The sequence below is a fragment of the Neurospora crassa genome, linkage group V (genome assembly GCF_000182925.2).
Source record: "Neurospora crassa OR74A linkage group V, whole genome shotgun sequence".
Classification (NCBI taxonomy): domain Eukaryota; kingdom Fungi; phylum Ascomycota; class Sordariomycetes; order Sordariales; family Sordariaceae; genus Neurospora; species Neurospora crassa.
The window spans coordinates 5,938,572-5,963,836 of NC_026505.1; the positions used below are offsets into that span (position 1 = coordinate 5,938,572).

At 51.4% G+C, this 25,265-nt stretch overlaps 5 protein-coding genes across 6 annotated transcripts; 3 read left to right on the top strand and 2 right to left on the bottom strand.

Moving 5' to 3' along the window:
• Positions 1–793: 793 nt before the first annotated feature.
• NCU09847 lies at positions 794–4,618 on the top strand. Of its 2 annotated transcripts, none has more exons than XM_011396472.1 (3): positions 794–906; positions 1,081–1,775; positions 1,832–4,618. In XM_011396472.1, exons 2-3 carry the CDS (start codon positions 1,549–1,551, stop codon positions 4,194–4,196), a joined length of 2,592 nt encoding a protein of 863 aa, XP_011394774.1. In that variant the 5' UTR covers positions 794–906; positions 1,081–1,548; the 3' UTR covers positions 4,197–4,618. The 2 variants fall into 2 exon arrangements, with proteins under 2 accessions (XP_011394774.1, XP_011394773.1); XM_011396471.1 differs by lacking the exon at positions 794–906 and adding an exon at positions 995–1,018.
• A 5,097-nt stretch (positions 4,619–9,715) lies between these two features.
• On the bottom strand, positions 9,716–11,184 carry NCU09848 (hypothetical protein). The gene is made up of 2 exons (XM_953279.3): positions 10,785–11,184; positions 9,716–10,723 (listed from the first exon to the last, which is right to left on the bottom strand). Exons 1-2 carry the CDS (start codon positions 10,891–10,893, stop codon positions 10,089–10,091), a joined length of 744 nt encoding a protein of 247 aa, XP_958372.1. The 5' UTR covers positions 10,894–11,184; the 3' UTR covers positions 9,716–10,088.
• A 7,615-nt stretch (positions 11,185–18,799) lies between these two features.
• NCU09851 (hypothetical protein) lies at positions 18,800–20,065 on the top strand. Its single transcript, XM_953282.3, has 3 exons — positions 18,800–19,007; positions 19,068–19,124; positions 19,185–20,065. The coding sequence occupies exons 1-3, from the start codon at positions 18,932–18,934 to the stop codon at positions 19,808–19,810; spliced, it is 759 nt and encodes a 252-aa protein (XP_958375.1). The 5' UTR covers positions 18,800–18,931; the 3' UTR covers positions 19,811–20,065.
• Positions 19,972–21,988, bottom strand: NCU09852 (hypothetical protein). Its single transcript, XM_953283.2, has 2 exons — positions 21,410–21,988; positions 19,972–21,000 (listed from the first exon to the last, which is right to left on the bottom strand). The coding sequence occupies exons 1-2, from the start codon at positions 21,983–21,985 to the stop codon at positions 20,164–20,166; spliced, it is 1,413 nt and encodes a 470-aa protein (XP_958376.2). The 5' UTR covers positions 21,986–21,988; the 3' UTR covers positions 19,972–20,163.
• Positions 21,989–23,144: 1,156 nt separating this feature from the next.
• Positions 23,145–24,716, top strand: NCU09853 (hypothetical protein). The gene is made up of 4 exons (XM_953284.2): positions 23,145–23,189; positions 23,282–23,403; positions 23,686–24,566; positions 24,622–24,716. Exons 2-3 carry the CDS (start codon positions 23,282–23,284, stop codon positions 24,383–24,385), a joined length of 822 nt encoding a protein of 273 aa, XP_958377.2. The 5' UTR covers positions 23,145–23,189; the 3' UTR covers positions 24,386–24,566; positions 24,622–24,716.
• The last annotated feature ends 549 nt before the right edge of the window (positions 24,717–25,265 follow it).

Genomic DNA, 25,265 nt, shown 5'->3' on the forward strand with positions numbered 1-25,265 from the left:
ACAAGTAGCCAGGTCCATATATGTAAGTCATGGTTCGTGGCGATGGATGATCAACGTTGTAGAAGAAAGAATCCGATGATCTTGAGGTACGTGATAGTATGCAACCGGGTTGAGAAGATGGGATCGATAGTGACGATCTCGGGAAGCGGGATGCAATGACATTCCTTCCTTTCCATCTCTGTTAAAGTAATGTAGTGTATTCGCATCGGAAGACGATGCTGTTGTGGTCGCATGTCCGTTTCCGGATGCTGCCAGCCACCTCCAAAAAAAACAAAACCAACGCTAGGATCTGAAACCAAGGCCTGCCCGTTTGTGGTGACTGGTGAGCCCTTCCCTTGAGGCCCTTGTATGGAAGCTTGGGTTTAACTCTGATGAATGGTTGGCAGTTGGAGAGATCCACCAGCTAACCATGGCATGGATTTGTTCCCTCGCCCAGATCTCTAGTGTATCCAATGTACTTGGATACCCGACAGTAGCCAGTGAAAGATGATGAATCTCGGGCATGAGAGTGAGTGAGCGACTGCACCGCAACTCTGCAGGCATAAGTCAAAGGCGGTCGGGGATTTTTAGTGTTTATGCACTAGAAGATAGTAGTAGTGGACCCCTCTCTTTTCCCAAACCGGACGGCGGTCGACAGAAAGGGACCCACCGTCTCTGCTGCCCGGTCTGGGCTTAGGTACATCCCGCTGCGGATCCTCTCTGCCGTTGCGTTGCGTTGCGTTGCGTTGCGTTGTGTTTGCGACGCGGGCCAGAGACACACACGCCCGCTTCCATTCTCTTGTCCGCTTCCACTTTTGTCGCTCTCCAGCCAGTCAGTCGTCAGTTATTCCGTCCCTTTGTTCTTCAAGAACCGACTCCTCCCTCGACCGACTATCTGCACGCTTCGATCTGGGATCGCGCAACTTGGTACAACTCTACTCTTTTCATACTATCATCTATTTTAGACTAGACGAGGGTTTGTTGTTTGGTTGGCGTCTTGGCCAAGGCAGTGCCCGACCGTCGTCCCCTCTCCTCGTCCGTCCGTCTTCTCTCCAAACAAGTTTGAAGCCCACGTCCACTGACTGACTGACTGACAAACAGTTGACGGACCCTCACCTCGGTCTTCTTTCGTTGTTGATCTCTTCGCTCTTTTTTATTTTATTTTTTATTATTTTATTTTCACTTTCCGCCGCACGTCCATTCGCTGGTCTCGTCCATTGTCCATACTACCTGTTGCGCCGCCCTTCAATCGTTATCACAGTGGCACCAACGATCGCTAGATTACCCTTCCTCCCTCGTTGTGACGCAAGGGAGAGCTCGAGCCCATAACAGCTACCGACCTACCTAGCTTGTACGGCACGAACAACGAGAAGCCAAAAAAGACACCGGCGCCGCGCCAACCAACAAAAAAACCATAATACACAAAGAAAAGACGAAGCTTCATCCCAAAGTAAACATTCCAACAATCCTCGCACACGTATATGATTAGGTTATGAGACAGCCTTCTTGTCGGCGACTGTAACCACACCACCACCTCCACGACCACCACTTACAAACGCCGCCGACAAGATGCCTACCAAAGTACAAGAGTCGTTTGTCATCCCCGGCGGCGCCCTCTACTCGGACTCAGCCGCCGACGGCCCCGAAATCGGTACCCTCGTTCTCGTCGTGGATCGCGCAAAGAACCTGCCCAACCTCAAGACCATTGGCAAGCAGGACCCCTACTGTGCTGCACGTCTGGGAAAGGAAGCAAAGAAGACCACTACCGACATCCGCGGCGGCCAGACCCCCAGATGGTACGTTGCTGCATATTCCCCCAGGGCACCAATCACGTCTAACACGCATGTTACAGGGACCAGGAGCTCCGATTCACTGTCCACGACTCCCCCGATTACTACCAGCTCAAGCTGTCTCTACTCACCGACGACAAGAAAAGCGAGTTGATTGGCGAAACATGGGTCGATCTCGGAGGCGTCATCGTGCCCGGCGGCGGTCAGAGCGACGACTGGCACCAGCTACAGTCTAGAGGCAAGTACGCTGGCGAGGTCCGCGTAGAGATCACCTTTTACGATAACCGACCGAGACCTGAAAAGTCCGCCGTAAAGCAACGACAGCAACATCCCGTCGAGCAACACATTCCTTCAGCCATGGTACCCGGTCCCGGGCCGAGAGGCGTGCCCAAACGCCGTCCACTGCCAGCACCATCTGTCCAAGGCGGAGATGGCCCTTATATTCCAAGCCAATCAGCCCTTCAGCAACTCGAGTACAACAACCCTCATGCTGCGCGCTACCAACAACAGCCGCAGCAGCACCCATATCGCACCCCTCCACAATATCAACAACCTAGTCAGTACGACCTCCCTTCGTTAGACGACGGCCCAAGAAGCTTCGAAGGCGACCGCCCTCCACCTCCCCCGGCTCACCGAATTCGAAACGGCAACAATGCCCCAGCCACAAACGGTTACCAAAACGGCTATGATGCGTCTGGAAATGTAATGCCACCCAACATGCGGCAAGACGTCCTCAGAAACGAGGCCCATCGCCAAACAGGCTCGATAGCTTACCCGGGACGCCCGCAGTACAGGGGTTATGACTCGGCCCCTGCGGCTCCTCTACGGAACTCCTCCGCATTGGACATGAACCACGACCCCTACGATCTTCCCGATGTTCTGGTTCCCGGATCGGCTAATGGCCCAATGCGAGGCCGGACGGGACACGCACAAGCCAACGGAGACCAATACCGACGACCGGATCCTGGCGGCCATGGGATGGCGTATGCTAGACACTCTGAGAGTTCCTTGTCACACTATCCTTCGCAAAATGACCAGAGAGGCCAGTCGTATCAGGCTGGGTTTGAAGACCATACCGACAGCTATCAACCGCCTCCGGTGCCTGTTTCTTTGGTCCCCGGCATCGATCCCAGTATCGCCCAGGAGATCACAGAGCGCGTGTACCAAGACAAGAACCCAAAACGATACACTCACCCCATAGACACGCAAGTTGGAAACAATTACCAGCAATATCCTCGTGACCACTCCCCAGTTCCCCCACATCAACCACCTGTTCCACAACATCCTCAGAGCAGAAGCCCTGGCGGCTACCAGGACATACCCACACCAATTACTCCTAACCACAATGTCGCCATGAACCAGCGCTCTTACTCTCCCAACCCACCAGTGCGCCGAGACCCAAGCCCACTGCCAAGTCGTAGCCCCAACCCACATCAACAAACCATCAAGCGCAAATCCGTCAGTCCTGCCCCGCCTCCTGTCGAAGAGCGCCGCCTTTCTGGCATCCCATTTGGTCCCGATTCTTACAACGCCCTCAACCCCGCCGTTTCTGACAACATCGGCCGCGCCGATTACAACGAAGCGAGCGGCAAGATCATAACCCACGACGGCAAGGAAGTTGACCCCTCTGACCATCTTCCCATGGAAACATGGGCTCCCGAGCCTGAACCCAAGAAGAGCACTACTCCGCCAAACTCCTCTCATGGCTCGCGGCCCCCTCTGTCCGGCGCTCATGCCATGCCCGGTCATCAGGTGACTCCACGCTCTCGTCCGGGTACCAGTGCTGGCGGTGAGAGACCACGGTCTATGCACGAGCAGCATCAACGCATTACACCGCCCGCGTCTCCCTCGGTAGCTGGTACGGTGAGCAGTAGGAATAGGTTGCAGAAACGTAACCATAGAAACACCATCACCGCAGCTGGACCGATGGGCATGGGTCAGCCGGGTTTTAACAGAAGCAGCGATAACGTCAGCTACCCCCCTTCTTCTTCTTCTTCACAGCAGGATAACTTTACGCCAAGGTCCCTTTCGCGAGCGTCGACCTTTGACTATTATGGGGCCCAGCATGGCAACGCCCCAGGAGGTCCCGTATATGGCGGCCACAGCCCCGGTGCTGCTCCCCGAGGCGTCCCACCGGTGCCAGCCAAGGTACCGCTTTCACTACCCTCGACTATAGGACCAGCTGGCGGTGGACTGACCATGAGTGGCGCGTTGCAGTTGCATAGTAGTAGTCTTACCAGAAGGGGGGCTGCGCCGATGGGAGTGGATGAGTGGGGAGGGATGACTGGTGGAGGGGTAGGAGGTGGGTATGGAGGTATGGGAGGTGGAAGCTTGGAAGAGGAGTTGTCCAAGATTGATATTGGCACGGGAAGATCGAGGAGGTTTACAGTCAAGGGGCCGTCGGGAGGACGGTTTAGGGGGTTTTAATTAGGGCTACCCCTGTTGCCGGCTGTAGGCTGTAGGTGGGGAATAAGCAACATCGTCTCTGGTAGACGAGGCAGCATCATGATTGTCGAGACAAAAGAAAGAAAAAGGGGAAGATGTTACCCGAGTGCAACAGCATGAGCGGCATGAAAAGCATCAGCATGAAACGAGCAGGGTTCTCGTTTGTTCGAATGTCAAGGAGGAAGCATTGATTGCATCTGTTTGTAAACAATAAGAGGGAGAGAAGCACGGATACAGGGATGGATATGGACATGGAAATAATAAGGAAATGGAAGGAAATGGAACGGGATCTGGCTAGACTCGGGAGTAGGCGTTGGTTGGATGGGACGGGATGGGATGGGATGGGAACTTTGTACTTGGACAGTGACATGAATCGAATAACATGAAGCAACCGATATATCTCCCGAATTTTTGTGGCCATGATCATAATATCTTGACTTGTTCCAGCTCGTCATTAGTATGTTCTCCTCAGTTGGAACTTAGAAGAAGAGGAAGAAAAAATAAAAATAAAAAACAGACAAAGACTTTGACCGAACGAAGAGACGAAGCCAAGTGTTCTGATCCGGTCAGGTCAGAGCAGTAGAGTAAAGCAAAGTAGAGTAAAGCAGACCAGACCAGAGTTGAGAAGGGCAGGACGTGAATGTCCCGAGACAGACAGCCCTGAGCCCCAACTCTCCGTGAGCAATCTAGTTCTCGTCTAGAGTACCCTAGGAGGTAGTCTGGTCCTGACTAGGTAAGGATGATTGATCACCATAAGCTATATGGACAAAACCGACCAAATTTCGAGGAAGAGATGATGATGAACTTTAGACTGATAACGAAAACTACCTACCTAGTAAACCCTCTCTCTTCCTTAAATCCAAACTAATGGAACCAAGTAAACCCTCTCTCTCTCTCTCTTTCTTGAATCCAAACTGCCCGGTTGTTTCCTACCTATGGTAGGTGGTCCATGTTTCCTACCTAGGTACCTACCTACCTACCTGGGTATTTTCAACAAAGATTGATGATCCTTCGAGGAGGACTCAGGGATTTGCCGGGCATGATGCGTGCGCCTTAGGTTGCCGCCTGCGCCAACGGGCCAGCGGCCAGCGCGTGAACCTACCTACCTACCTACCTACCTATTTTGGTAGCTAAGGTAGGTAGGTAGGTTAGGTAGTGTACAGCAGCCCTTCCCTTTTCGCCTTCCATCTTCTTTTCCATCATTTCATAGAACGAACTCTAAATAGTTGAGTGAGTGAGTGAGTGAGTGAGTGAGTGAGTGAGCTGGGCCCAAGGGGGGGGGGGGGGGGGGGGGGGACACACATAGCCCATACGTAGGTAACTTGACTTGACCCCTTGGACAGGGGCACATCTATGTAAAGGGTAGGTAGGTAACTTGAATATGATTAGGTATATACCGGTTCACCCGTATTATTATTCCCGTTTGGGAAGATGGGTAGTAGAGTTGTCGGTTGTTGGTTCCAGTCCTGTACGGGCCCCCCCTTTGTCTTAGGTAGGTATCCTCGGCGGCTTTTGGTTAGGGTGGGGTGTGCTTCTGGGATATATATATATATATATGTGTGTGTGTGTGTGTGTGTAAGTAAGTCTATTTTCTTTTTTTCTTCCTCTTTTCGTTTTTCTTTTTTTTTTTTTTTTCTTCAAGTTGCTTACCTCTAGAGGTAAGTTTCTCTTTAAGACTGTGACCATTGAAGAACCATGCGCCAATCAATTCTTCACTGGAGAGGCGCGTGCGTGGTCCATCATCATCATCATCATCATTCCATAACCCAACCCATTCCATCTGTGTCATAACAATCCCCAAACCATGACTAGGTTGAGATAACCGGCCACTAAGCCAAAGCAGCAAAAAAAAAAAAAAAAAAAGAAAAAAAAAAGAAAAAAAAAAAGCGGCACTGGAAGGACCTAGAGAACACATGCTCAGCGTAGCTCTATCAGATCAAACATGGAAGTGGACCATAAAAAAAAAAGCCTACTGTGCCTGCCCTGCACGATCTTGAGTCTGGCTCCATTCACGTTTTTCTTTGCTTAGGCTGTGCTGGTACATACCTCTAACATTGAAAGCGGCGTTGATCTTGGTCTTGACATTGACACCTCAACCTTGTCCTGACCACATCTGTCCTCTTCCTTGACCGACACCGATCATATTCTACCTTACCTAGTACCTACTCTATCATGAAATTACAATCACGGGGTTCATCGTGAAGTGTCTGGCCTTTTGGAATGAACCCAAACCTGCAGGAACTTGAGACATATTCCGTCCTATTCTTCAAACTGCCCGGGGAGAGGAGAAATCTTCGCGGTGTAGTGGGGGACTTTAGGATCCCTCTCATCATTCAAGTCTTAAGAAGGAGGAGGAGGAGAGGGGATTGCGCAGCTATGGTTTGGGGGGGTTGAATTTCGAGGTTCTCGAGGCCGGCGATTCCGTGTAATGGTCGTCTAAGTGAGGTGCCGAGTTATTGGCGTAGGTCGGTCAGGAGGTTTTGGCTGGTTTTGAGCTTTGGACGACTCTGATGGGTCGTGGTGCGTGAAGACTGGGAGAGGTCATTCATTGGTTTGGGGAAAGGGAGTGGAGAAGAATTGCAAGTGAAGAAGCTCGCAAGAGCTGGCCGGAGTGAAAAAGCGGCGAGGGAGAAGTGGTTTCATGCTTGTCCATTCACGCTTTTTTGTTTCTTTTGATACTTAGGTAGTCTTTGATGGGTGGAAGGGGCTGGATTGGATGATAGCAAAAGGGGTTAGGGAGGTCAAGGGAGATGTTTGGTGAAACGAAGTATCGAGAGTTGTTATGAGAGCCGCCGTCGAGGGATTCTAGGTAGGTAGAGGTGTTAGCCCGGGGGTTCTGTCGAACTAAAGAGCGACGAGGCTTGCAACGCGGGTCAGCTGCAAGCCCACCCACCGATTACCAACCGACCAAGTCCACAGCCGCGCAACCGAGAAGGAAGTGAAAGTCACAGAACCAGGAGGACCATCAAGGGAACCATGGCTTCCCACGCATGCAACCCCTTGTCTCTGGTTTCCGTAATATTTACTGCATCTCCCCTTAAGCAGCGAGAGCCCGTGCGAGGGTTCCTGGGAAGAAGGCATTGAAGCCACCAATTACTAGCAACAACAACAACAACAAACTAACCGAGTAAGTTCACAAGCGTACCTAGAGTAAGCTGAACGAAACAAAAAGGGTTCTCAATCGACGATAGCGATGCAGTCCACGCAGGTGTCACCTGTCTTTCCTTCCGCTGTTTCAAAGTTGAAACTCTTTCACGCTTGGCTTACTGGATTGATGATGGTCAATGGCTGGTAAGGGGACAAGCCCATAAGTAAGAGAACAGGGGGGATAGCCAAGAAAAGAAGAATAGTTGGAGGGACCTTAGAGTATTCCCGAGGAGTCGGTGGACCGTCGACCACAACAAACGCTGGTACTCTTGCCTTTTCTTTTGGGGTGTCTTCGTTTTGTTGCTTGTCTGCTGGCTGCTGGCTGCTGGCTGCTCCATGTTGGAACTCGGCTCTCAGCTCAAATGACCTCGGCCAACCTCGACGACCTCAGACTTTTCTCATTGACAACCTCAAACTCCCTCGGACTTCCTCAGCCTACTTCTGCTTCTGCTTCTGCTTCTGCTTTGACCGCCTCGAACTGATCATGAACAGATCAAAGTCGCGTTGGACCATCGTTCCCAGTTGAATCCTGCATCCGTTGACTATCGGCCGTTGCTCGTGAAACGGTTAATCATCGTTGTGGACCGCTGGTTGATTATTGATTGTTCATTGTTGATCATCCGATGATACAAGTTGATCCCTTTGTCGAGCCATCTCGGAATCGCAAACACACCACCAGGCATCGCATAGATCAAGAGACATCGCGTCAGCCGCATCGTCAGAGATGGTGGTGGCGGTTCGAGTCGAGATGAAGTGGCTACCTCTATGGTTACTTCATCACTGGCTTTTTTTTTTAATAATTTAAAAAATTTAGGGGGGGTGAAGGGGAGCAGAGCACGCATAGGGATTAGTGGGGAAGGAAGGAACGACTGAACGAAGGAACGAAGGAAGAAAGACAAGAGGAAGGAAAAACAAAAAGCCAGTGTGCAGTAGACAAGCATTTCATCAGAAAGGAGAACGAATGGAGGTATCACATGAAGTTTTGTATTATGACGGTATCAGATAGCCTCGATTGGTGGTGGTGTGGGATATCGTGTTGTTCCTGAGACAGATTGACAGATTGATATGTGCCCAGGGCATGTGTGTTTCATGTGGCGTGGCAGGTATCGAGGGTCGAGTGGCTAAGTGATTGCTGATCTTGGAGTAGTCATCGGAAAGAACCCAACAAAATCCCAGATATAGGTGGTGACGGTAGACATGATGTGAAGAGAAGGAGTTCCAGAGGAGACGCTTGGGGGTATGATCATGAACTGGTCGGCTGGAAGGACACACGTAGCTGCGGTAAGGAAGACGTTGGCGGGAGGATAAAACGAATGAAAAAGTGGACAAGGACGGCAATAAGAGTTTGAAGGCTGAGGATGGCTTTTGTTGATGCTGTTTCGTAGAGTCTGGGTGGTGGTAACCCGATGTATGGGGGGGAAGGCAAAGAGGGTAGGTAGCGAAGACGGTCGCGAGGACGAAGGCGGAGATATGCTGGACCGAAGATATTGGGTATGACGAATGTGAAGGTGTTGATATGTTGATGTGGTGTGTTGGTATGCTGAGATGTTGATGGAAGGCGGTGTTAGGCATCGTGACGAAGTTTTGAAGGAGGATTGTGCTTTGGAGAGAGAGAGAGAGAGAGAGAGGATGATGGGAAAAGAAGAGAGGACCAATATTTGAGAGGGGAAGCTGGTTCTAATATCCTCTCAGTCCCAGCTGAAGGCGAGAACTCGCTCCGGGTTGCAAAGACCACATGGTCTGATTTTAACACGCATGTACCAAGCGATCGGACACGGATGCAGATGTGGTGCATTTCCCACGAACAAACCTGGCTTCTACGCGAAGCAGCAAGGCAGAAAAGCAGCGAAGATGCCCGAATACCTGATACCTCAACAAAAACAAAGAGGAAGTGATGAGATTGGAACTCGTGCAAGTGTGATGGAAGGATTAGGAGACCGAAGGGAGAGAATGCTGAATATCTTCATGAAGAAATGTCAGTTGACAGCGATCCATTTGTTAAGCTGGGGAATGATGGGTAGAAGACAAGGCATCTCGAATGGTCGGCTCGATTCTTCCAGTCGCTCCGTTCAAAGCTGACAGTCAGGTCGCGTGCACAAAAGAATGACCGAGAACCTCGAACACTGTTGATTGCGGGGTGACTGTCGCCTTCAAGTAATGCACAATCATCTGAAAAGTCACAACCAAGAAATGGAGTTCCATATGAGATGCAATGCGATGTAAAGGCTACGTGTGGCCAACAAAGCCACTGAGGACCAGCTGATGAGTCAAAGGGGATTGGGGAAGAAAAGGGCAGGAAACAGAAGCACAAGAGACAAGCTGGAGAGACGCAGAACAAGCAAGATGTGAGGGGATTGCGACGTGAAGGTATAAATCAGATTAAGTATCTAAAGCGTGGGTATTTAACGAGAGAGAGAGAGAGATCTAAAGGTGCGAGAGCACAAGGTATAAACGATTGAACCCTGAAGAAAGAACAAGAAGAGAAAAATGCAGATGCTGCCACCGACCACCCGAACCAAAGCCCAAACCAGAACGCCGTCGTAGTCCAAAAGACAGAAGTTGAAGGACAAAAAAAAAACAACGTCCCACCGTGTCCAAACTCCTTTTGATCATCAATAAACAAGATTAAAAGCCCGACTTGACTTGCTCAAGTCCTCTCCCGCTCATCGACCATTCCATCATAAACCATACCCTCCCCCGCCTTGAAATTCTTCATCAAGCAACACTCTACTCCTCATAAAACCAGTAAAAAGCCGTATACGGGACACTCTGCACCCCCGTCCCCGCAACAGCACACCCCTCGGCATCACCTCCCGCCGTCAAAACCCTATAAACCAAATTCACCCCTTTGCTCTCCCCCTTCTTACTATCCGTCAACCTCAACCACGCCACCGCGCCCGTATCCAACACGCCCTTATCCGCATCCTTGGGCGCATTGACATTCCCGCCCTTGACCACGCTCGCTTTGAGTCCCGAGGCATCCAGGTCAAACATGGGCGTGCCAGTCGAGTCAAAAAAATGATGACCCGCGTACTTGAAAGATGGGTAGTCGGCTAGTCCTTTGAGGTCGTTGTGCGCAGGGAAGGGGGACGTGGTGTCGGCGGAGTAAGAAGAGTTGGAGGGGCGGTTGAGAGGGACAGGGCGGTCCCAGAGAAGGAGATGGGGGAGGGAGTTGAAGGCGTCTGATGACAAGGCGGTCTTGGAGAGACCTGGGTAGACGGTGGTGGCGTCGTAGAGAACGGCGAGAGCACCGGTTGCGGAGGGGGTGGCATCGGAGGCGCTGCAGGTGTAGTTTTGGATGCCGTGGCCGAGGGCAATTTTCTTGAGGCGGGCTGCGGGGGAGGGACCTTGGAGGTTGTCGCCTGGACAAAATGAGTTAGGGGTGGTTGGGGAATGAGGGAGATGAGTGAAGAGTAAACTAACCTCCTGTGCTGGGAAGAGTTGGGGTTAGGGATTTGCAGGGTCCCTTTGTGGGAGCAGCGTATGCTATTGTTGTGAAGGCAGCAAGCAGAAGGCTCTTTGTGGAGACCATTTTGTCTGATGTGTGTGTGTGTGTGAGAGAGAGAACTGGAGGAAATCGTGAAGTGATTCTCGAGTGTGGCGGAGGAAGCGAGTATTAAAGCTTCTGGAAGGCCTGACCAAAGGGATAAGAATCGAGAGGCGTAGAAAAGACAAGACTGAGACGGATGATCATGACTCCAAAAAAAGTAGAGACGAAAAAAATGGCAGGCTTCCAAAGTATAAATGGTAACAAGCGAGGCAGAGACTAGACTAGACTGAGTGTGAGTGTGAATGGATGGTGTGGGCCGGGGCCGGATCTGTGGCCATGGACCGGGGATAATGTAATGGCATGGACACGGGTCAGAACGTGGCTGTCTAAGCACGGCCGTTGTCCGCTGACCTGGACAAGGGCGCGGCCCAGGGTCAGGGACCGGGGCAAGATTGTATGTACTGTGGAAAAGCAAACATGGAGGTCCAGTGTTCTAAGCAAGCAATCTGTAGAACCGGTTGAATGGGTCTGAAGGGGCTCTGACAGTGCTGTTTTGTCTTTCTGCAGGAGGAGAACAACCGTGTAAGAGAACACAAAGTCCATTGCACTGGCAAGAGATATCGTGATGGTGATGCGCAGAAGATAGAGGAGAATTGACGAGGCCCATGCTCATATCTCATGTCCCATGTAGTAGTATCGATACTATGCTAGGTAGCACGAGGGGAGATGGATGAGACAAGACAGAAGAGAAAGGCAATCTTGGGAGACGCTCGCCGCCCAGGCCGTCGTTTGTGAGTTAAGATGAAGGATCACAAAGGTATCCCTTTGCAAAGTGTACGTAGTACACTACTCAGCAAGCTCGAGGACGGGCTTCTTTTTTTCGCCGAGAGAATTGCGTCTAAAATCCGCAAGGGTGCATTGCATCCCACGCTAACCACCACCCTGGCAACCCCCCAAGACTTTACACGCCGTCGAGGTACCTTGTATCCTGCATCCAAGATTGAGGCTTCAATATTGCAACCTATAATTCCCACGGCTGGCATGGGACCAAGGATGTGCACAAAGCAGCACAAGGCGTCTCTCCGGCAAGTATCCGCCGTGGTACGAATACGGGTGCAATGGTTCATTGTTGATACCTATTCGACGCGATGGTGCTGGTGGCCGCTCCTCAGTCCGCTGCTGTGTTTGTTTCGCAGTTTCGGTCGGGGTAAAAATGCCTTGGCTGTGTGTTCAAGGGCCAGTGGGAGATGATAGCGCTTGGCCGGGTCAATGGGCCTGATGAGGTGGTGTATGTGGATGTAAATGAACTTGGCGGGCAAAATGCCAACCTCAAAGAAAACATCGGCAACTTTGCCGATTCTCTTGGACTGCGTATTGACCACCTAGGTGGAACATTTTCAGAGTGAATCCCGAGACTAGGACGTGAATGATCTGATGAGACCTGCGGGCGCCGAAGCAAGAACCCGAGACATGTCTTTGACGACGGCTGGACGGCAGGACGGGTCGCTGGTATATTGACACGGTGCGGCAGCAATCATCATTGAGCTGGCAGAGATTTCTTGGGCAAAAAAAAAAGCAAGCGGATATCGGAATGGTGAAGAAGGAAAGTCACACTCGCTTTGACATTTGGTGGAAGGAGGACATGAGAGGTCGTTGCCGTGTTGTCCACTTTCGTTGTTCCCCAGCTCCACCAAGCAGATGCGCGGCTAACTCATTGAGCTTGGCAGATTTCTATCCCTTCTGATTGGTTATTCCGCAAAGGGAAAGGCTGGGATTAACCCAATCTGTACCCGCTCAAAGCACTCGATTTAGCCCAGGTGTCCACCCTTGACGGCGCATCTTCCCATCTTCTCTTTCCTCTCGATTTGGGTATTTTTGGCACGGAAGAGAACGGCAACATGCTTCAGTTCATAATTCCAGCGACGGCCCGATGTTGTGCTCGTACGCAATCTTGGCTCGCCTGGCTGTCGGCCTCTGTCGGTCGGTTGCTTGTGACTCCTCGTCTGCGGGCGCAATTGTCATCCTCTAGTGTTATTGTCCTCACCACTACAACAACTTTCATCGCGACAATTCCAAGATGATCATGGAGATGACAACACATTGTACCGCAATACAAATCTCGCAAAGGTGATGGCGAGAAAAGAATGAAACTGACCAAAGCTGTTAGGGCTGTTTCGTTTCCTCGCTTCTGCACGTTCTTCACGCCCCTGCGTTCAGTGCACGTTGCCGGCTGTCACGTCCGGCAAGGGTTCCATTTGCGTGGCTGTCGAGGTCGAGAACGTCGTGTTTTCCCTTTTCCCTTGTCAATTGTTGCTTCAGTTGCCTTGCTTGCGTTCGGTCATCTCCTGTCCTCTCTCCCTGTCAGGCATCTCTCACAGTGAGAAATATCCCTCGACAAGGGATGCAAATCGCTTTCCACGCTGTCGGAATCCAACCCGGGGACATGTTTGCGAAATCCATTTCCCCCGAGTTCATCACAAACGTCCAGGAGCACGACATGCACTTTTGCCCAGACATCACAGCTTCAGCCCATCTTTGAGAATTGACGGAATGTCACCTCTTGGCTTTGAGTCTCGAGATCCCCAACCAGATCGCGTTTCAGCAGCTGGAGGGAGCACCACCACCACCCAAACCCCCCGCATTTGGGGCTGCCAAGACATGACGATAGCAAAAACGATGACTGGACATCGCCAAAGACAGTCCAAGGTAGAATGGCATTTGCTGACCAGACTCGGCTATTTTCGACAAACCGTGACTACAGCAAAGCGCAGTTCGACGGCGCAGCGAATCTTTACCCAAGAGGCTCGAAATAGGCCCCCACCACCCAATACCCAACCCAAAAATCCTGTCTGACATACTACTTACCGACAGTATGTTTTGTGGCGCAACAGATTTGACCATGACAGGTCAAATTCTCATCAATACACCCAATGTCACCTGCGGCTTCGAAGACAACACACTGGATTAGTTGGTGATCTTCAAGGAGCTCGGTGTCTGATCATTAGTATCATCCAGTGCGCCGGGTCGGATCCCCCTCCCCCCCCACCTGACCCATGTCCAGCCTGCGAGTAACAGCTTAGGTCGTTACCATATCGCGAGAAGTAGACTAACCCGTCCGAGGTCCTCTCGGTGCGACATCCCCCGCGAGTTGAAACCATCGTCATTGTCGATGGATATCTTTGCAGAAACCATCTCTACTGTAGAGTTTCAAGCTTCGTACCGATAGTCACCTTTGCTTTCGGTTATAGGAAAAACAAAAGTAAAGAGGTCAGAGCCATAAGACTTGGCAACATTCGCCTAAAGTCAGAACCAAGATAAGAAAGTCCTAGGTCATTTAACTTCATCGCAAAGCCACCCGGGGACTCTTACCACCCGTCCATCCCACGAAACCCCTTGTGGGGTTCTCGGCGTTCGGAATAACCAAACATCACAGTAAGCTGAGAAAGAAGCATCACCGGAAGCCCTCCTCTCCTTTTGCGCCCCAAGCCTGCGTTCAACCCTACCCACCCTTCATCGATATCGTCGGATGTCCAAATTTCCGCAAAATGCGATGCATCGGCAGCATCGTTTCGGACTTTTCTCCTAGGACTTTGTCTTTTGCTTGATGCATGGCTATGTTATCGGTGCTGCATTCGAACGGCACGTAAATAAACTTCATGGGAGCGCGATACCCTGGAAACACCACCGAGGAAGGCGCACGGACGGTTTGCTGAGAGGAACTGGCCTGCGATGTTCTCGGCCGAAGAGCATGCCGAGCCATGAAGTCTTATCAGATGCATCTCTCGAATATCAGGGCATTTTCCCCACTGAGTGAATCACGAGGTGTCCCCTCATGATACCGACGACATGTTGCTACCTATTTCTCGTTCAAAGGGAAGCCCTGCACCGCCTTCCGTTTTGCCAAGCGGGGGACTGATCCTTCCAAGCATCAATCATGATCGCATTTTCGTCCAGAAATGAAATCGTAAAATAAAGTCGAAGAGAAGCCAATCCACAATTTTCCCTCACCATTCAGCCTTGTACCATAGGATCCTAAAAGCAATAGCCCGGCTGTCAAACCGGCCTACTGCTCAACCGGCCATGACAGACACATCATAGCAAATCGATGCGAAGAATGGTTGCGGCCACGGTGCCGACCAACCGACCGATACTCCTCCTTCCCTCCCCTCCCCTCGTAACCACCACCGCGAGACCGTCCGAGAAGCAGGCGGTGGTGCAACGTCAACATGCGGTTAGCACGCCTTCTACTCTTTCCGGTGTTCTCAAAGCCATCAAGTAAGGAATTTTCATGCATATAATGAAGAACAAGGAAGGCCAAGATGCCAATATTCCCAAGACCAAGATCGGACTCAATTCCGCTTCCATGCTCCGCACCGCGTCTCTTCAGTTGTTGTGTCCGTGTGCGAGTGTGATTGCCGAAAAAGCGCCATGCAGCGTACAAAGCCCCGCTAAAGGCGTGTGATCAACCAATGGAATTGAGGGTTGTATGCATTGTTGGCGCTTACAAGCGCGTTAGAGGGGAGGCTAATGCGTATAGGTGTTAGTGCAGGGCGGATTGTGGAGCAAGAGGTTGAGAATGAGAATGAAAATACGACCCGACGCAGCGACGGACAGGACGGAGGAAGAAAGAAAGGATGTCGCTTTCGGGGTCTGGCAGGATGTAATTCCCTCCTTCTGTTGATCAAGTTTCAAAAATAATCTTGCGATGCTATCATTTCTTTTCTGCTTTCATGCTTTGAGAAATGGGATACCATCGTTGTACGTTAACGGAGGAATAAAGTGATTCGATTCCGTGGACACCAACGTCGTCGCTTGCGTCGCTTGCGAACCGCATTGCATTACATCTGGCCGAAATCACGACCGCCATCGATGCAAACCACCATCAATGAATGCATCGTTACCAAGGTCAAGACAGCCACCACACACCATTGCATTCGCATTATCATCCATGCTCATCCACGCTTCCTCAGCTCAGTTTCGCTTGCGAACAATCAGGAATGCAGTATTACCTGCATTCAAGTGAAATCCCTGCACCTCTGCTGCGTCGAAGAACTGAAGTCAAGGAACGAAAGATGGGATTGACCGGCTGCCGCGAGAACTGAACTTGGTGAGCCATCGATCTGTTATTTCTCCAGTCTTGAAAGAGAGGGTTGAGAGAAAGAGCCGTGCCGTTGCGGTGCCGGTGATGGCTGATGGCGCTGACAAACCGCAATGTGTCGCATTCAAATCATGGGAAAGACTGTCTCAATGCATGTTTGTCTCGATGGAGAAGCAAGAAGATGGCATCAACACCCTTCTCACATCAGGGCAGTTTCTTTGTTATGTCGGAATGCAGGATTTTGTTATTGACTTGTCATTCCATCCATCGATACCACACAAAGTCCGACTCATATGCGGTGGCAGGGGTAAGTAGGTAGGTGCGCTTGATACCTACTAATCTCCCAACACGGTGTTGGAAGCAACTATTCTACCCCGCTCGTTACACACCATCATCGGCGGCACCGCTTCTGGATGTTTTCCAAAGTGGAAGCCTCGGGCTGACATGGATGCCTGGGTAGAGCCTAGAAAGGCCCGAAGAAGTTTTGGAGGCGCACCGCGCTTGTGTCGCTTGTTGGACAAACAAGATCGCTGCATGATCAGCTGGACCAACAAGGCCTGACAAACCGGCGTGGATGGCGGACATTTGTCGGTAAGGGTTTTTTTTTTTTGGGAAAGTTGATAAGCGCAAATGGATGTGACACTGGTGTGGGTGGATCTTAGGACGGGTGAGCCATACTCATGCGTGTCAATAGTGGCATCATGTACCGGTGTAACTGATACTCGGGGTACAATCCTTCTTTTTTCAAAGGCGACGGAACGACGTGCTCATGGTCCTGAATGCGGTCTTGTCACTTCCAGTTGAGGAGCGAACCAATTGCATATGCGACCAGGGAGTCATGATCCGTCCATCTTGTCCTTCCCATTGTTTATGTGTGTGGTTGACATCAACGGGACGTCACATCCGGGCGTGAGGCCATGAGCACTACAAAAGAAAGTGGAGGTAAGTGGCCAACAACTTCCCTCCCAAAGGTTAATGTCCTCCCTTGCCCGAGTTTCCGGTTCCGCTCATCTTTGTGCAAGTGAAGCAAGGGACTCAGACGATGAAAGGGAAAGACGCAAACATCTGCCTGGAAATGATCGACCCGCTATAAAATTCTGACGATCATGGAACCTTTCTCGGGTCCCTTAACGGCAAGTGAGCTTTGAGGATGTCCGGTTCGTTGTAGCCTGTTTCCTTGGAAAATAGCCGTGTTCCTTCCTTCTATGACTGCGGCCAACATCCGGCCAACCAGGTAGAAAGAGCAGACCAGGCCGGCGCAATGGCCATGGCGAATCTTCCCGTTCTGTTCGAGTGGACTGGCGTTTGCGGTGGTCAGTTCTGTCACTGCCGCTTGGTCGAAACTTGACGGGCTTTTTCCTGATCTTTCAGTGGAATTGCATTCCTTTCACTTATGTTCCTGCCGGAACACGCTAGAAGAAAAACTAGGTGACCAGTTGAACTGGGCTTCACGGAACACTTGCAAGTGCAAGCATGGCGAGCCAGGTCGTCTCCGAGCGTCGAGCGGAAAAGTCCGAGTGTGGTGGAAGAAGAACTGGTCAAACCAGGCTTCGAGGTGTGATGAGCCAACTTATCGCTCCTAACTTGTCACTGCTTGGTTGAATTTGAGGCTGCAAGACCTAAAGCTAACGAGGAAACATCGAGGCAGAATTTAGACTAGCGACTTGCAGTGTGAAACCAACAGTGGCCTAATGGAGAGCCTCGAACCGCTCTTTCCTCTTGCAGGTGCAAGTTCTCGGGAGATCTTTCCTCTGCCTGCACGACCAGCTTGTCAGGTCAGACAAACCCATGGTCGGAAGGGGATATGACGATCTGCTGCGCGACAGTTGGCACCTGAAAGTTTCTTACTTACAAGTTGGTGTTTTGGATTGTGTACATGAGCGAGAGTTACCGCGGGAGTTCAGTTGTTGAACAATCCTGTCTATATCGCACAATGGCCTCTTTTAGGTCCAGTCAATTCTCGGTGGGAAAAGGACGTTGGAGAAATCGTCAAAACCAAATCAAGCACCAGCTCCATCTCGAGTTGTTTGCCGGGCGAAGAGCTCAGTGCCTGTGTCTCGTTCCTTCCATTGCATGCCAGAATGCCTATCACGACATGAATGATAACAGGACCCTTCGTCAAGATCTGGCAGGTGCTTCCAAACCATATGAGCCCGTTCTTACCTAGCTCGGTGAGACGAAGCGATTCCAATTGCTTCCCACTGCAGTTGGGAGGAGCAACTACGCCTGCCGTTCCAATATCTTTGTTCTTCAGTTTTTAGCAGGGCAACTTCCACATTGGCTATCGTGCTTCATCGGGGGAACCCTGATGTCCGAAGGGACTGGGAAAGCCCTTCCGATGAGCTCTTCTGGTCATTGACCGGACGCCAGAACTGCTTTGCACCTTTTCCAGGCGAAAACCCACCATCGAATAGGACAAGGCGCAATTGAACAATACCTCATTGCTCGTAGATCAGGATAACCTAACTTCTGGATGGGCTTGTGGATGGGCTTGCGGATGGGCTTGTCCTTCCCATACCAAAACTCACCTGGTCGTGGTAGTTGTCAGTGACGGAGAGTAAGTCCTATCACCTCAGGCTTGCGTAGGCCATTCTTGCTTTGTTGGATGACCAGTTCTCTGGCTTTTGTCCGTGATCGGTCGACCAACCTCATGACCGCAACTGCCATATACAAGACATGATCTGACCCGCCACTGTCTTCGCATTCGCCATTTGGAAGTCTCAACACCACTTGATCATGCAAGTGCTGAAAAGAATAACAAATAAATACATAGGTAGGAGCCGAGAGCTGATAGTGTCCTCGGGGTTCAAATAGAGGCCTGTTCCCCAAACACTTGATTCATGGTTTTCTCCTCCTCCGTTAGCATCATCAGTACTCTTCATTTTTGCTTCTCTTGTCCGCCCAACACTCTCTTGCTGCCAACCCAACCAGTCAATCATTACCTCATTCTTTGCACATCATCTCTACTTGTTCCAAGTCACCATGCATCCCACCACAGTCTTTTCCCTCTTGGCCTTGGTCCTGGCCGACAAAGCATGGTCTCACAGACACGCCCCAGGTGAGTCCAAGCATGGTTCTTCTTACTCGATGACACTCTGACAAGCTATTTGCTTTCCAGCTCCGGAAACCACGGGCAAGTCCGAAGCTATTCCTGTGACGGCTTCAGATCCATGGGGTAAGTGCCAACATCCCCACTTGCATTGATGACCAACTCAATCTAACGTTGACGACGTAGACATGGATGACCTTGGCCCTGTGTCGTTCCGCACTGAGAGGCCCGAGACAGCCATTCTTGACATTGATACTCTCGAAGCTTCGACAACTACGCTGACTGGGATGGGGTCAACGACAATGACAATGACCACCACCGCGCCGGTTCAAGTCGAGTCTGTCATTATTTACGAATCGAGTTCAACAACCACAACAACCGTGCCCTCTTCTGACGAGCCCTCTTCTACAACCTCTACCGATACACCCATCTTGACGTCCAGCACGACCATCACGTCAGCCCCAACTGGCGACGCACTGACGACAGTCGATGACCTCACGCGTGGCCCGAACACGGTTCAGCTCCCCATGTCGTCTGCGGCCCCAGTTATCGTCATCAATGTTCCTTCAGACTCGTACTCGTCAGGCTACACGACTGAGACTATCTGGTCCTCCGTTTGGGAGCCCAGAAACATAGCCGTCAATACCGTTACCAGGTCCGCTGCTTTTTACGTCCCTGCCTCCAGCTCCAAACCCAGTGAAACACCGGCTCCCACTGGCAAGAGCAGCGGTGCTTCGACGGCGCGATCAGGGGCTGGTGTCATTGTCATGACAGGTGTTGGTGCGTTGGCCGCATGCTTCATGATGCTTTGAGTGTGGGGATGTGGTTGGCAGCAGCAGAGTGGATGATAAGGTCTGGATGACAGGTTTCTGTCTACTCGGTGGACGCGAGAGAATAAGCTGCACTTTTGCGTTTGTGCGTGCATGATTGCACACACAGCATCAACTTCCTAATGTCCGGGGGTACAAACATATTCAGAGGCCACCCGGAACCGTCCCTAAAAGTTCTTCTAGTAGTAGTAGTAGTAATTCAACATGATTCGCTCCCAATGCTATCTTTTGCCGTCTATACGTGCCATGTATTGCGCCGTGTCTATGATATCTAGAATAATGTTTTCTCCGTGCTGATTTGTCTCTTTTCTTTGTGCTTTTTTTTTTTTTTGAGTTTAACCCAGATGGAACTTGCCAATGGCACCATCCTCGCCACCGTCGAACAGGGAGTTGACGCCATCCAAGGCAGCAAAGTGCTGAGCATACTCCATGCCCTTTCTGCGCTCGTGCTCGACGCGCTTCCAGTCCCACTCGCTGTTCTCGTTGATCTCGCCAAGATCCTCGGAGGTGCCGGTACCGGTCTCGCCGCCACGCCATCCCTCACCAGGGCGCTCCGGAAGCAAGCCGTTGGCCTCGATGACAATGGAAGGGTGGACAGTGAAGCGGCCGAGCTTGAAGACGTACTTGCTGATGGCGGTGGCGTAGACGTACTTGGAGAAGTCCTTCTCCTCAACCTCCTTTCCATCCTCGGTCCTGACAAGCTTGGGGCGCGTAGGACCAAACTTCCTGCCGTCCCAGCTAGTAGGCCTGACCTTCCCCTTGACGACGTAATGAGTGACGATATACAACCACTTGCGATCCCAAGACAGAATGCGACTCCACATCTCGTATCCCTTGAGAGGCGGGATCTCCCGTCTGAACGAACAAAAGACGGCGCCGAGTCCGATACCAAAACCACCCTTGACAACATTTCCCTGGGGGTCCAAGACAAGTTTGTTCTTGGCGTTGTCGCCGACGACGGACATGGCGGGACCGAGTAAGTGGGTGACGAGGTGGGAGCGGGAGACGTCCAGGTCGGCAAAGTAAGTCGAGTTGGACTTGTGGAGGTTGTAGTCGGTTTCCAGGGGGGAGGTGTAGGAAGAGGTTATGGAGGGGTGGAAGAGGGAGTTGGGGCGGAGGGGGGTGGGAGGGCGGCGGAGGAGGTGCAGGATGAAGGCGTGGAAGACGCGGATCTGATCATTGAATTATATGGGGTTAGTATGGATATAGAAAGGAAGGGAAAGGAAGAAAAAGAAGGGGGGGAAGGGAAAAAAGGGGAAAAGGGGAGAGGGAAAAAGGGGAAAGAGGAACGAAAAAAGGAAGAAACAAAAAAAGGGAAAAAGAGGAAGTAAAGGGAAGGCAGAGCAACTGCAAAGCAAGACAACAATGCGCTACCTGCATAGCATCCCATCCCAAAGCCACCTTTTACCCGCCTGCACGTCTGCTTCTCAGCCGTCACCAGCTAGTCCACCCTGCAATCTTCCCGCCCGTTACTCATCACCCGCCTACATCCATGATCCATCCCCCCAAAACCACAACCCCAACATTACAAATCCCAAGAGACCAGAGACCAACGAGAGAAAGAACCAGGGGAATACTCACATGCCACATGAAAGGGAAATTCTTCCAGCTCAAACCCATGTATACCACCAACAGAATGCGACTGACGCTGCCCGGGCCGGTAAAGAAGTCGGTGGCCCAAGTGGCCCAGTCGACGTACATGAGGCGGTGGACGGCATAGAGGAGGCCGGCGGTCGAGAGGGGGAGGATGACGGGGTAGAAGAGGGAGAGGGTTCCGACTGCCATTTTTGTTGTCGTTTCCCCGGGGTATTCACGCGGAGGGAATCGGTGGGCTTCGGTGGTGTTCAGTCGAGGCCGGAGGGAGAGTCGGGCGGCGGTGGTAGTGATCGGAGGAGAATGCCGGGGCAGGGAATCCGATGGAGGGCCGGCGCGAGAAGTGGACGGGGGACCGGACGGAGGAGGAGGAGGAGATCGACGACGATACGCGAGAGGAGGACCGGAACGACGGGAGGAAGAAGAAGAAGAAGAAGGACGGACAAGGAAAAGCCGTCGCAAACCACCAAAGACAAGGACGACAACAACGACGATCCAAAGAGCGGAGGATCGAAGGAAGCAAAAGAGAGCGGAACTGGCGCACTTTGCGATGGCGGGGTACATCTTTATTTATATTCTACTTATTTTCTGATCTTTTTTCTACTACACTACTTACCGCGGTACACTACAGACAATACACTATCTAGCGTGATCGCGGGATTGGGCATCTGGGTTATCTCCGATCTGAATGGAAGGGGGCGGCGGCGGGGCAAGTTCGGTGGGTCCGAACGGTTCGGGTCACTTTTAGTGCCGTTTTGGTCAGGCAGTCTACAGGTTTCGGTGCGATCTGGAAGCTTTATTTTCGACTTTTTTGTTGAGATGATCGGATCGGTTCAAGCTTAGGTATGGACTATTGTTCCATGATGACGGCTCTCGAAAAGTTTGATAACATGGTAACGAGGGTTGATTCGATTCGCGAATGGTTCGGTAGCGTACATACATACGATTGGCGATCGGATGGAGTTTGCTGCGCGGCGGACGCTTGTGCTTGCTGCGTTGTGAATATTTTTATTTTATTTTGATTTCCAAATTAGAAAAAAAAAAAAAAAAAAGTCAAAGATGCCGAGGTAGCTTTTTTTTGTTGGAGACTACTCGGTGGTGTGGAAGGAAAAGACAGGGGATGCCGGGCGAGTTGGATGGTTCCTTCAGGGGCTAGATTATCTTATCGCTGCCGAGGGCTGCCGAAGCCCGAACGCACACTACGCTAGATTGCCGGCGGCATCGACGGGCTTCCAGGGTTGTGCTGTGTAACGTCAGTGCCCTGAAAACTCGCCAATTCGCCAATTCGCCATTTCCATCCATCCATTGGCCTCCTTTCTTTCGCTGTTTACACAAGACAGCATGCCGAGGAACAAGATTGACTCCTTTAACACTGAATATCTATCCGAACTACCCGGATGATGAGCGCCTTCGAAGATTATTCGAGAACTATTCACTCTTCAAGTCCAACGATCAGTGGATCATGGAAATGATAACTGGACTGTCGTCTCGATGGACCAAGCGGGTACCTGACTCAAGCGAGGATATCGCTGTCGGCGGTGGATGATAGAGCCGAAGCCAAGCGACAGGGTTTGCGTCAAAAAGAGAGCAGCGCCGGGAGATCAACTAGGCCGAGCCGCCGTGTTGGAGAAAATACTGCGACGTTGAAGAAATTCCTGGACGGCAATTTGACAAGTGCGTCTTTTGTCTTTTATAATCGGATTCTGTCACCTAGAGGTAGCATTGAGACCCTTTCGTTAGGCGATACGACGTCATTACTCTGTTCACGGTAAGAGACCCTCCTGATGGCGCTGCTCACTAAAAGGGCCATACCTTGGAGCCTCAATTAACAGCGCTAACCCACTGACTGCCACTCTGCAGATGTCTTCAGCAATGACCGCCGCGCTCAGACAGACCGTCAACATCGGACGGATGCAAGGAACCGCCGTCAGACGGTGCATGACCAGTGGCGCCAGGAACAACACCAACACCAAGTCCTCGAGGTATGTTTTGAGTGAGCCTTGCAACGCCAAGATAAACATGTTGTTCCGCCGCCATGGAACCAAGTCCGTCCAGTGGATATCACCAACCATCCAATCTCAAAGGAACCTCGGCACGACCCACCCACCGCAATGACAACATTGATAACGGAGAGTCGGAGACCGTCGACGACAACAACAACAACAACAACACTCTTACACTCAGTCATGACACCTAAACCTCTACGCAAACGACTGAATCGCAAACACCATAGCTGACTGGAAACCCAATTCTCTCGCTTTTAGCTTCATCCCCGCCACCAACACGAACTGGATTCGGGCCCAACACACTACTGCCGCCGCTGCTGCTGCTGCCGTCCACACCACCACTACCACGATGAGACCTCACCCCGAGCCGTCGTCCTCCTCCTTTTCAACCACCCCCAAAACAGCCCAAATGGAAATCGACCACTTCCGCTCCATCCCCTGGGTCGCCAAGCACCTCTCGAAACCCCACCTCGTCATCACCCAAGCCGACAGCCGCAAGCCCAAGCCAGGCCACTGCGACGTCCTGTTTTCCCAGACGCTCAACAGCCCCGAGACCATCTCGGCCTACATCACCACCGTCGACGGGTCCGAGGAAGGGCTCATCACCGAAACTGTGGCTTTCCTGACGCTCGGCAACAAGCTCAACGGCTGGCCGGGCGTCTGCCACGGCGGCATGGTCATGGCCATGATGGACGATCTGACGGGCCAGCTGTTCACCCAGAACAAGAAGCTCAAGAGGATGCAGAACCTCCCGCTTATGACGGCGTACCTGAACACGACCTTTGTGAAGCCGGTGAGGACGCCGTGCACGATTATGGTCCGGTGCAGGATTACCAAGGTGGAGGGACGCAAGTATTGGAGCGAGGCGGCGATTATAGTGGAGGATGAGACGACGGGGGAGGAGGTCGAGCTGGCGAGGTGTGATAGTTTGTTTGTCATGTTGAAGAGTAATCTTTGAAATGGATTGGGAAAAGGGGGGGTGTGTGTGAAGGAAGAGATAGGGATATACCCATAGACGGGGATAGAAGGATGGATAGACAGGTATGGCTTGGGATAGACGGATTAGAATTTTTAGAAAGGGGGGGGGGGCCTTGCTTGGATACGGTACCCCCCTGGTAGACCATAGATGGAGTTCAAAGGTATGTTTATTGGCGCATCCAAAGGTGTTTCGTCCTTTGCTAACACGTTTGACAGGGCATATTATAGAGATACAGATAGACTTTGTTGCGAACATGGACGGATTTCCTTTTAGACTACATATTAATCGACTTAGGTATTGGATCATCGCATTTTATGAGAGATAATCACCTACGATGTCATATTCACACATAGAGAACGACCGCCTCAATGCTACTTACCTACCAGGGAGTCAGTTTCATGCTAATTACATATCCGACAGTTCATCAAGCCAGTTTCACATTCCAATCCCCAATGTCAATCACGGCTGAGTGTCCCAAGATCCAGAAGCAACGTCACGCCATTTGTCGCTCTGGCTTACACGTCGCATCTTGTCCTACGCAAGGGATGTCGACTTTGTCTCCTGTAAGTCCGACCCGGCACGGGACGCTTAGATATCCACCGACGGGCGTGACAGCTTGCCGCGGTTGCAAATACAGCGGTCGGTCGAATGACTTCACGCAAGACAGCAGAGATTGGAATGGGTTTTGGATACGTAGTATGTCTAACCTGTCCAGCAAACCCCTATCCTCGCTCACATCAACCTCAACTACAAGGCGACATGAACTTTCCTGTATTCAACGCCGATGCGATGCTATAACGTCTTCTGAAGATAGGTACCGTGAGAAAGAAAGAGAAAGGACTGACTGTAAGCAGGTTAA

Bases quoted from the DNA above. Each gene is read 5' to 3' on its own strand.
- NCU09853 (XM_953284.2), top strand. From the start codon at position 23,282: ATGTCTTCAGCAATGACCGCCGCGCTCAGACAGACCGTCAACATCGGA. The intron at 23,404-23,685 runs GTATGTTTTGAG...TCTCGCTTTTAG, and splicing joins ACCAACACCAAGTCCTCGAG to CTTCATCCCCGCCACCAACA.
- NCU09851 (XM_953282.3), top strand. From the start codon at position 18,932: ATGCATCCCACCACAGTCTTTTCCCTCTTGGCCTTGGTCCTGGCCGAC. The intron at 19,008-19,067 runs GTGAGTCCAAGC...TTTGCTTTCCAG, and splicing joins GTCTCACAGACACGCCCCAG to CTCCGGAAACCACGGGCAAG. The intron at 19,125-19,184 runs GTAAGTGCCAAC...TTGACGACGTAG, and splicing joins GACGGCTTCAGATCCATGGG to ACATGGATGACCTTGGCCCT.
- NCU09852 (XM_953283.2), bottom strand. From the start codon at position 21,985: ATGTACCCCGCCATCGCAAAGTGCGCCAGTTCCGCTCTCTTTTGCTTC. The intron at 21,001-21,409 runs GTGAGTATTCCC...TTCAATGATCAG, and splicing joins ATTTCCCTTTCATGTGGCAT to ATCCGCGTCTTCCACGCCTT.
- NCU09847 (XM_011396472.1), top strand. From the start codon at position 1,549: ATGCCTACCAAAGTACAAGAGTCGTTTGTCATCCCCGGCGGCGCCCTC. The intron at 1,776-1,831 runs GTACGTTGCTGC...CGCATGTTACAG, and splicing joins GGCGGCCAGACCCCCAGATG to GGACCAGGAGCTCCGATTCA.
- NCU09848 (XM_953279.3), bottom strand. From the start codon at position 10,893: ATGGTCTCCACAAAGAGCCTTCTGCTTGCTGCCTTCACAACAATAGCA. The intron at 10,724-10,784 runs GTTAGTTTACTC...CATTTTGTCCAG, and splicing joins AACTCTTCCCAGCACAGGAG to GCGACAACCTCCAAGGTCCC.